At 38.1% G+C, this 12,118-nt stretch overlaps 1 protein-coding gene across 1 annotated transcript in view; it reads right to left on the reverse strand.

Moving 5' to 3' along the window:
- CSMD1 (CUB and Sushi multiple domains 1) overlaps positions 1-12,118 on the reverse strand; it is a 3,932,590-nt gene that overhangs the window by 2,015,598 nt on the left and 1,904,874 nt on the right. Inside the window, exons 11-12 of the mRNA XM_086925641.1 lie at positions 5,363-5,466; positions 2,105-2,217 (exon numbers count right to left, since the gene is read on the reverse strand). Coding sequence (XP_086781767.1) covers positions 2,105-2,217; positions 5,363-5,466 — 217 coding nt within the window. The remainder of the gene's footprint in view (positions 1-2,104; positions 2,218-5,362; positions 5,467-12,118) is intronic.

Here is a 12,118-nt window from a genome sequence, read left to right on the forward strand (position 1 = left end):
GTGTCTTAATTATTTACTGAATTGGTGTTTTTAAATGCTTTACATACCTGTCTTTGAAGTTAAGTGTGTCTGCTCACAGCCATGTTGCCAAGGGTTTAGCATGGGAATAATTTTCTAAGACCTATTCTGAGCCCTATACTGTGTCAGTGGCCTTATTGTCAGTGGCAGACCTACATTTGCCCCTACCAATAATCCACTTTCCAACACAGCTACACTGCCTAATATATGCTTCTTTCACCTGGAAGGTCCAATTTTGCTTTATTTAGTAATTTTAATATTTTATCATTTCCAGGAACCAACTTCTCTATGTACAATTCTTATGAGTTAGAAATACGACTGTGATCTTCTCAGAGTCACTCTCCAGTATTTCCATTTTTGATGACATGCTCATTTGAGATCTATTCTTGTTTTCCAGGGTAGGAGTCTACCAAATTAATAAAATCCCTCAAATATTTTTCATAATATTGTTTGTCTGTTCAAAATCTCTTTTTTGCTAAGATAATATCCCAGACATCAGCTCCTGAATGTGCAAGCATATTACCATACTCAGTTGAGGAGTTCTTGTAGCCTTATAGCCCGCCATAGAGGGCTATACCGGCTATTAAAAGACTCTCCAGCGTTAAAGGCCCCGAGCCGAAGGCGAGGGCCTTTAACAAGGGAGAGGGACTTTAATAGCGGTATAGCCCATCTACGAAGGGCTATAAGGCTATTAGAACATTCTGTCAGTAGTGGACGGAATGTTCTAACAAAAAAACAAAGCCTTTTGGGAGCGGGGGGGGATTGGAATCCCCTCAGGCTCCCTGAAGCCTTTGTTCACAGCCAGAGCTGTGAACAAAGAAACATTGGAATGTTGGAGCTCCAGGCTTATACCAGCCAATATAAGCCCGGACCACTCCATTGTTTTCAATGGAGCTCCCAACATTCCAATATTTGTTATAGGTTTCAAGTCCCATTTACTGACAAGCCTGCTCGGGTTATTCCCTACTGTAAACCTTGTTGCATATGAAGATACATTTAAATATACATTAACTGCCTCCAAAACATTTATATCCCCTGTAGTACTAACTTTGATCTCAACTCTTTCTTTAATCTTATCCGGAAATATATCCATTTGCTCAGGTCCATGCGTTCGGGACCTATCAGTTGTCAAGAAATATTTCTAGGGGTAGTGAGATTTGTTCCAATCAACAGAGTTTAAATGTCTACAAATAGTTGGACAATAATGCAGTGGACTGGTTTGCCTCGATGCAAGCTGCACTTTAAAGGATTAAATAGTTAATCTTCCCCTGGGTAATATATTGTTTACTAGTGTACATCAACACATCTTCTACGGGTTGTAATCACGGCCGACTGGAAGCTACTGGCTGATTGCTACTCGACTCACCGCAGGGGGGTGCTATTGAGAGGCACCGCTCCCGCTTTGCTTTTACTGCAGGGGGCCTATATTGCAACCCTCAGTATCAAAACCGGCCTCCATCCCTCCGGCTCACCTGGGAAAGACCTTTTGCCTGCTACGGCCAGTCCTGCCCGGGAAACATCCTTAACAACGCAACTTTCACAACGCACTACCATTACAACAAAACTATTACAACGCAGGATCCATTACAACGCATGCTATTACAACGTAAGTATGGGTATGTATTTAATTTAATTTCAACCCCTTCACCATCCAACACTTTCCCTACTGTTACGCCCCCTGGAGTTAGAATAGTAATTTTAACCCCTACACTATCCAACACTTACACTAAAAAAATGTGCTTCTTTTCTCCCTTTTTATACTGTCTTTAAATAGAATATCATAGTGGTAGAGAAATTTGCAATTGCTAGCAAACAAATAATCTGTTACAGGGCAATAATATCTGCCAGCTAATGGGAACGCAGGCTCTTTCGTAATAAAAGCAGCACTCGTCTGCCCTGATTTTAATTGGGAAGGAAAACACTTCTGCCGTAGAGCAAAATGAACGCCAAGAGTACAACTTTACATTTCACAGCATTTGTTTCTAGCTTATCTTTAAGGAATGTTAAATCTACCTGTTCAGGTGTAAAATGATGCACTGTCACGAAAAGCACCAGTTTAATTACACTTTGATATTGCAAATCATACCTTGGTAAATCGCTTTAAATCCGGGAGAGCCAATACTATCATCTGACTGCAAATGGAGCCACATCTGGTTGCTCATGCTCACAATAAGATCTGGTACGCTGGAGCCAGTAAGCCTGAGTTTGCAAACAAATAATGAAATAACACATATTATTTCTGCAAAAGACAATACTATTTTTTTTAAAAATTTCACGTTGCCTGTTGTGTTAAATGTAGGTAGTTCTGGAAAACGTATTTTGATCACTTTTCAAATGCATTGGTCTAAACAATAAGGTAAAAATATACACAAATGTGAAGTAAGAATATGAAAATAGCTTACATTTTTAAGAGAACTATACAATAAAAGAAGCCTTTTCTGAAATGCTGACAGTGTCAGAGCCTTTTTACCGCTGATACAATATGCAAGTCCATAACTCAAGCAATTTAAAGACCAGACCGCAAATATCGCTTATTAAATGTTGCTTAAATGATGTGTGTGGTCAGTGCAGCATTTCGCCTGACGAATCAGAGAGGAGGTAAGGAGCAATACAGGTAGTTTTTTCTGTTTACACATAGATGCAACCTACAAAAGGACGTAAGCTGCTCAAAATATGTATGAATAGCAAAAATAAATATGGAACTGGCTCAACGTTCTCTGTGTCAGCGTAACTGTGCATGCGTCTATAATAAAGCAAGCAAAAACAGAAAGCACGAGTTGAACAGCAAGTAAAAGTAAAATTCTTAATTTGAATCAGTAAAATGTGAGTGCTAAAAAGAGGGGTGAAGCTGTGGCAAGTAAATGGGACTGATATCAAGAACTGAGCATGCCTCCTGAAGCAAAGTGCCTGTTCCATCGGCTGGTCATGTGTCATTCTGGTTATTTCTCAGTAAAAGGGGTGGAAACTGTGAGAAACGGTGTGGGCTGAGTCCAAAACCCGTGTTTTTTCAGGTCGAGTTAGACTTGAATTTGCTAATAGCCATAAATACTAATGCGTACTTTACAAATTACTCAAGTACCAAACAAATTTCTTCTTCCTTATCCCACTCCATACTATAGGGTGGATCCTATCTCAGAGATTTTAAGAGTAGATCGAATGTCATCAGCCTAGCTTGATGCCACCACAAGGGTCAGCATTCCAAGCAAACTCTGATTTTTTACCCATTGCTTTTTGTGCCAAGTAACATTGGGGAGCTTTATTCTCGATTCGTGGCATCTATAAGTCCCAGCCTAATGTCTCAATGATTGATTTGCTGGTTACATTCTTACAGGAACACTGAATAGTAATTGAGAAACTTCAACTATGGGTTCGAGCACACCCACTATTTTCTAGCAGCACTGGCCTGAGTGTGGCACAATGGTTGAATGAAAGACAGCTACCCCTGGCAAGGAGTATAAAGGCAGTAACGAGAAAAAAGTACTCATGGAGTAATGTTTACTACTATGAAATCTAGGCATTAACGCAGGCTTCATGTGTACAGTATCCACATGCATCTTTACTCTACGTGCTTTTAGTATTATACTGGCTTTAACTTTGTGATGCTTCTTCTGGTGTGCTTCATGAGTCGTCATGAAATTATATTCCCAAAGACGTGGTCAATTTTCTCATCATAGTTGTGTTGTTGTTAGTTGGAAAACTATATGAAGCGAAAACTAAGTTCGAATGGACTCTAGTTGCTGTAAGCGGAATATAAATATGTGGATGGGACCCATCAGTTTCAGAAACCAAAGAGTGTCTACGCTTAGGCTTTAAAAAAATGTGCAAATCTGCACTGTTGGAAACTACTTTTGAGTTTATTTTCATGCACAATAAAAAAAAATTCTCCAAGACCAAGCTCCCGAAAGGTAGTATTGATTATGCCAGTGTGTGAAAAATGTTGACATGTATATCCTGTCACTGGCCACACCTCGAACACTAAACTACCCCGTTTCATTTCTTGCTGCCCCCTTAGGGCTGGATTTGAGGCCCCTTGTTACACCCATTACAATGGTATGCAAATTATTTATACGCTAAAAAGTATGTGCCTACTATGCACATATAAATCCCCTTAGCCATTGCTATTGAAAGTTGAAGTGATACTAAGTTCATGAATAGTCAAAGTGAAGGCTACAAATACTAATTATAATGTTGAATGATACTTTATTTACGAATTAAATGTTGATAATAAAATTATGATTTGCTTGTCTAAAACAAATCTGAACGTGTGTGGTTTTTGAAAGCAAACCATATGTTGCATTATCATCAGGCAAAGCGGGGCTCAGCATAACAGTTTTCGTCTTTTTATGATATTACTCATAATTAAAGGGCAACAAGAAGCTAGTAACTATAAAATTGCGTAATCAATCTTCCTCTCAGAGATGCTTGCCATAATTTTTATCACGCTCAAGTATTTCTTCTTATGTACCAACATATTCCTGCAGACCCCTCAGTCCATCGATGGTTCACTAGCTGAGGGAGACTCTCGCCTGACTGAGCACCTAAAACTGTATCCCATATGTTATACCTTGCTATAGCTTACTTAAGTAATCATTCTACACTACTCAAGACTCACTGTTGGGTAGAATTGCATGGCTCAATTCTTAAACAATGCAGCATACATGTTTGATGCAGGTATTGTAACATTCTTATAAAGCAACTAAATTTGATAAACAATATACGGTCGAGACAACGGCATTCTAAAATAATAATAATGCAGAAATAGATAAACATTTGCCAGAAAAAAAATGTAACTGTTATTAATATTTTACCAGAAAATGAAAGGATTAATAACTACCATCTTCCTTGCTGGTTGTGACAGCAGAGGATCACATTTTCGTAGGTTCCTCACAAATTCATTTTTTTGTTAACATGAGATCCCATGCCGACATGCTTGACATTCAACAGTAAAGGATGAGCAAACTTCATCTTATAGAATACAATTTCATTATTAGGATTCCTACTAGATGAGGGGATCTCTAATTATTGTGAGTAGTCCACTATTAAGGAAGCATAGGTCATAGCCTGCCAATGCCCACAGTAGGCTCTTAGAGGTTTGTAGGAGGCTCTGTTTAATGAGGGGGCAATAGGCTTACATACAATACTTTTTTCAATTAACTATCATCATTTTTCTACCCTTACTCGAAAAAACACCACTGTTTTGATGACAATTCGTTTAGTTTGCCTCATTTTTAAATGCATGATGTACTTTTTTTTTTAACTCAACATCAAAACTGAAAGTCATTCGACTCATAATTACCATTATTCTGTATACTGCATTTTTTGGGGGTTTTGTTCATGTACTTACACATATAAAACGGATCTTGTATCCCCAACTTTTCCTCCATCACCAATGGTAAGTGTGTCGTAACCACGCTCCAACTCAAACACTTCAAATGCAAGCTTGATAACCTAAAAGAAAAGAAATAATTCATTATAAGTAACATGTAAATATAATACTGATATGTTGCAAACCATAAGAAGTGAATGGTTTGTTTTTTCCTGTGTGTTAATACCAAGGTGATCTTTGGTTATGTGTCTTTGAAAGTAACTTTTCATAGAGTAATGTTCACTTGTAAATGAAAACCAGAAACACAGAAGAGATGTTGTGCACCTGTTATTTAAAATCCTGCAAAGAAACAACACCCTGCAGTTACATCAATTAAAATGCAATTATGTATTTAGTTAAATATTTAATTTTGACACAGAGTACCAATTACGAATCTTGAAGTAGTGCAATTTAGAGCCATCCTTTAAAGCTTATAATTGTGCAATTTTGCATTTATTCTGACATTATATTTACTGAATGCCATAAATAATATTAACATGTGTGAACATTTAAATGCATTAATGAAATGTAACTAATGAGAAATTGAAGCGTTATAAACATGTGCACTAATGTTCACATTAAACATGAAGATGCATACTGTAGTCCTGTTTGCATTTATACTTCATTCACATTTACATGTATTCTGAACATCATATTTGAAAGTGTAAGCATGTATGCTTTTACTCACATTTGCATTTGTTCTTGAGTTACATGTGCACAACTTTAACCATGCATTTGAAATTCAGGTCCAAATATTAGTCAAAATTTGTCTGACTAAAGTCCTTAATTTTGAAATGTATTTTGCTTGGTTAGCTTGTTCTTTCTTTTGCAGGTGCATTCTCATGATTTCATTAGCAAGAGAAAAGGAGAATTGTTGTATGTTTTAGTTTATTGATGGTAAGGCTTGAGAAGAGAAATCTTGGCAAGAAGCATGAAGACATAATGAGCAGATGAATTCTCCTATTCATTGTGTATCAGGAACAGGGAGTACTCAAGGTTGCATGAACAGTCCAAATTCTGTGGAATGGGAAACTCAAGTGATGTTATGAATGCATACGGCAAGAAGTTAAATGATTGGTTTCTGGTGGGATGGAAGGAGATACGATTGTTGTGGAAGTTTTATTGGTTTTAATAAGTGTTCACTCTGTTAGAATAGAGCAAATTCCCTTAGGCTTGGAGGGGGACAGGCCTCTCTGCGTTCTTTATTCTTGCAAGTGTGAAGCTTCATGCTAAACACTTTTTCCAACTCAGAAATGTTCTACCTGTGTCTTTACTATGCTGGCACCTTCCCGGAATTTTCAAGTTTCCTTGAGACCCCACTCTATAATCCAATTTTTACTTTAGACTTAAAAGCTTGATTAGATGACTTTAGAACTTATTTATGTTTAGGAGTGAGGATTGGAGTTGCTTTAAGGAACACCTATTTCTCATTTTCTGTTTCTGTATTGCTTTGATTATTTCATATCTTATACTACTGAAACTGAACCTATTACGATATTTCAGTTTGCCACCTGAGATCCGGTATCTATTTAATATTCTATTGACATGTATATATACTGAACTGCTTATTAACTGGTAAAAAAAACTACTTAGCATCAACCTCTGATGCCTAGTACTTCTTGTGTGGGCGAATGAGCTTCACAAAAGTTGAATTGTAATATTGCTAACTCCCTCGGCCTCCCAGCTGCACATTCTTAATCATTAGGGCTTCTGATATAGTGGTCAAATAGATGTACTAACCTGTTAGATAAAAATACCTGGAACATATTTCACTTTGACCAGTAGACACCCTTGGTAACAACTATTGTTAACACTGATATTTTGCACCTTATCTCAAGACCGGAGTTGTTTTAAAATTGGTTAAAAATTCACAATGTATGCTTCTTTGTAAAGCCTTCACCCAGTTACAACTGGATGCCTATTTAGCTACCTCACAAACAGGTAACGTTTGATTGGTTTGGACAGTAGGCTGAACTACTTTCAGTTCTTGTGGAAAAAGAATATCACATGACATGCCCTACCGCAACTCTACTCAGGAAAACTGCATATCAGATTGCATGCTGGTTGCAAGATTTAATGGTGGTTAGTGGGCCTGTCAAGCAGCGACAAGGTGACTGACAGGCCAGATCAGGAAAGGCACCCTGGAAAACAGTGCTAAATGGTGGCATCCACCTCTACATGTGTATTTATGCACCATATTACACAATGTCTAAGTGCCACAAGGACCAGTGGAAGTTTTGAGACACTACCTAACTGTCACACTATAACCTAGCTGGGAAACAAACTCTAAGCATCAATCATATCTACAATGCAAAATCTGCTAATCACCAGTTCTGTAGCTGCCTGATCACATATGATTCTTTGTATATGGTGACTTTACTTTCATTGCATTTCTTCACTAGCTTATTGGATTTACTATTCATAAGATCACTAACTCTGGACAAATCAAAGTAATGGATGGATCAAAACTGCTCCCAAACTGGTAAGCTGAAAATGTGCAGATACGCCATATTTATCTGACCAAACCACCTTTTCTTTTGTAGTGAAAGCACAGGGATAGTGCATACCCTTTAATTGACACTAGCAACACCATTTTGTATGCCTGAACTTGAAGGAGGTAAAGGGCAGAAAATAGACACTAAATCTTCATTCCCTATATGAAACTAAGTATGTTTAATGCATTAGATTCTTTTGTTGTAATACAAAATGCAAATGTTTGCAATGGCCTTTTTCATCAAGCAGATAAACACCATTGGAAACTTTGCATACATTTACTATTGTAGATGGAGCTTCATAGTTGTTCGAATGTCAAGTTACCAAGACTTGCTCTTTAGTGCATGGATGTCCATAAGGGGTAGTCACTGCAGCAATGAATCCCAATTATGTTTTCATTATATCAATTTCTTAAAATACAGTGTCCCTATTTAGCACTGATAGATCGCTATACAACTGCCATTCACCTTTTCAAAAAATTCAAAAACTAATGGGTCTGATTTAAAGGATGAAAAACACAGTACACCAAGAAACAGTCATACTTTCTACCCATGTCCCTTGTGGTGTGTCCTGCATAATTAGTGTTGGCTGAATGTCTGAGGTGTCACTAGTAGAATTTCCACCAGCTCAGCCATATGGCCAGTGAAATTATGGAGGAAGCTGCATTGGAAATAGATGTTAAATCACTTGTTCTGGAATGGCTGACCATCCACTATGCCTGGCAGACTTATGTCCATTAAGAATTGTAATGGAAATATGGCAAATCTTGCCCTCCTAATGCTGATCATCACACCATTGTTCTTTGAACATAAAATGTGTTGTCAGCTAAGTATGTCTATAAGTCGGTCCTATTTACACCACCCACACTTGTGACACAAAGTTAGTCTATTCAGCATGGGCGCTGGCACATTTTTGCTGGAGGTTTGCCCACAAACCCAACCATATGCCGATCACAGTGGTGAAAAGTGTGAAATACGGTCAATTTTCCTCTGCCCTATTGATTTAGGCAGTCAATTTGCCACAACATCAGGTGGAATACCCATCAGCTGAAATCTAACTGAGCCAAATGGTCTTTGGTCAACGGTATGGCATGGCTTCTTTTGTTAAACTCCTTCCTTTGCAGGCTCTAGTGAGTAATGTTCCCTAAACCACAATGCCTCATGTGACGTGGCCTACCCACCATATTCTATCAAGTACTGTATGCCCAAACTTTATAAACTTGTAAGATAGCTGTCAGAGGTGGCAGCAATAATATGTTGGACTGAATGTAGGATCAATGGCAGATTTCACATCCTAAGGTTTTGTACAGTCCTAAACATTGCTAAAATCCATCTACCTCCACCTTGTACCCCTGAATCTATCTTCCTGCTACATCCCCTGGTAGAAAACATAAGGTTGTTGGTCTGGAATATCTCTAACATGCTAGTGGACATAAGGAACATCTTGCCATGTGAAATGATGTATTGGAAAAAATAGGTAGAAGAAGTACATATGGGGAAACCTGGCTGATTCACTACCATAGTGTGCTGTGGTACAAAACTTAACCTAGCATGTTACCATTTTTATCTGCCACCTGCAAGAATGTTCATACAGGCTTTCTGCTTTTAGTATACCATATTTAGTTGTAAATCCAATAATATAACATACCGGATATCATATATGACTGTCAGCTAGCATTCATTACCTCTATATGTACATAGTATATGACTAAGGCTCTATTGAGATGTAGGTATATGTCATGAATTTTCCTCTGTAAAGTATACTGAACCTTTTGGTGGATTATGTGCGCCTCAAAAAGGACTAGATCTCTTAAACAATCACCAGTTGGCTTCTTACCCAAGACCACAATCTAATAAAGATAATCTGAGAAGTATGAGTCATTTTCAGACCAATTCTCTTCTCAATAGGCACATCAAGAAAATATCTGATAGTCCCATGCAAAATATGGTCTTAAAGATCATCAATTTGACCTGGACAATCTGGAATTGCAATTGCAAATGGTAATTGATAGTCTACTTTTAAAAGGACTTAACTCGAGAATGGAAAGCAGAATTAAAAGCTCATTCTCTTTGTTTCTTTAATCACTGTCCACTATTTAGGACAGTAAATATTGATTATACAGTTTCAGAAAAAGAGATTTGCTGCCATCTAAACCACTGGATTCACTTATGTCACTTTGCCTAGGTGAAATACTGGCATTTTCTGTCAGAGTAAAGGTTCGCTAATGGATCAACCTGATGCACTGGTGGCTTAGTACTTTTTTATCCTAGTCAGCTATAAATGAGTTTATAACCATGTATGATGAATGTGGGCATTTTGATAAACTATTGAAATAATGCACAATAGTCTACCCTTTAAAATAGTTGTGTTTATTTGCAAACACTTATTTTCTCGCCTTTAATTTTGTGCTTGCCAAAAACTCGTTTTTTTAATATAGTACCCCAGACTTAGAATTCACTTCTTTAGCTGGAGAGTATTGTCTAAGTACAATGCTAAACCATCGCCTGGAACATATCGCAAACCTATTCATTTATGCTTGTTAATGGATATATTTGAAAAATGATGTCTCATTCATCCAACAAAAGGCAAGACTAAAGTAGTTAGGGAATTCCATAACATTGAATTTTTTTTTTCAAGTTCTAAAAAGGCATCTATTCGGGCAAATATATACAAATTTCAGGCATATTTAGGTAGAAACTTCGAATGGCTCTGGAAAAAGGTAAGTAATCCCTATTTTAATACTTACTGTATGAAAGAATATCTCTTTTATAAGGGAACAAAATTTCTCATTGTAATATTTTTCTTCACATAATTTCTCAGGCAAATGTTATTATTCTTATTATTATGTCAGGATTTATACAGCACAACAGCTTCTCCGAACATATCCCAGCACAAACGGTAACATCTAGTTCAATTGAAAAAAAAGAATTAAAAAGGCAGACCCAAAGTACCATGTCTTGAGAAGTATTTCAAAAAGTAAAATGTCACTTGAGGCTCGGAGTTGTAATGGAAAAGCCCTCCAACACTTGGCAGCCAAATATGACTAGGCGCTGCTGACGCCTTTTTTGCTTCTAAATCGAGAAATGACTACCTGCAAGGAATTGGAGGACCAAAGTGACCTAACAGGTTGATATGGAGTGAACAAGTTGGACAGGTACTGAGGGCCTTTATGATATAAAGCTCTATAAAAAAGAACTAGGCCTTTGAACATGACATTTTATTTCACAGGTAGCCTGTGTATATGTTTAAAGCTGGCAGAATGTGAGCTCTCATGGGGAGACGCAGCAAGAGACGAGCGGCTGCATTCTTCACTAGCTGCAATCTCCTCAGGAGGTAGGCAGTCAGCCCTACCAAAGTGAGTTGGCATAGTCCCAACTAGTAGTAATCAAAGCCTCAATCACTGTATTTTCCTGCTTGAGAGGAAGCAAATACAGGATTTTCTTTTAGCATTTTCAAAGGTTCAAAGCAGGTACCTAGTACCCCTGCCACCTGAACCGAAAAAGATACAGTTTTATCAAATTCACCCCCAGATTGCACGCTACCATTGCCGGGGAGGGGAGGGGGCATCCTGTGGCAAAAACCTTTCTCCCAGTTGGGGTGGGGTGTGGCAAAAGGCAAGATGTCTGTCTTCCTGGAGTACATTGGAGGCTATCATCAATCATCCATTTAAGCACAGCTGTCATACACGCCTAAAATTACTCAGCTCTCACACACCTGTGAGGTAAACAGTCTTCTCTGAGTATCCCTGTTAACTTTGCACCAGCAACAAGGGTTTCAATAAAGTAAAATGCATGTAGTCATGTTCAACACCACATCAAGTATAAAAAATGACTAAGAATATACAAACTAATGTAGTAAAATGATAAAGTATACAGCAAACCCACACACTCAGGCTTTCTCCAAGAGGATCTCAATAAGCTCAGAGAGAGAATAAAGGAGGGAGAAAGGACACTGTCCATGCTGCAACTGCAGACCATCAGCAACTAACAAGCTCGTCCAGGACTGAGTGAGGGTCCTTGAAGGGGAGGGTAGAGAATACAAAGGGGCTATACCACAGGAGAAACTTTCGCATCCTAGGCCTGCGGGTGGGAATAAAAGGCAATAACCCACTGACCTTCCTGGAGAACTGGTTCAAGTCATTCATCTCTGCATTTAACTTAACGCTGTTCTTCTCACTGGCAAGAGCTAACCGCCATCACGTCCAATGTTCACCAAGCACCTCCACTTCAAGAACCACATCAT

This window comes from Lissotriton vulgaris, chromosome 6, assembly GCF_964263255.1.
Source record: "Lissotriton vulgaris chromosome 6, aLisVul1.2, whole genome shotgun sequence".
In the NCBI taxonomy this organism is placed as follows: Eukaryota; Metazoa; Chordata; class Amphibia; order Caudata; family Salamandridae; genus Lissotriton; species Lissotriton vulgaris.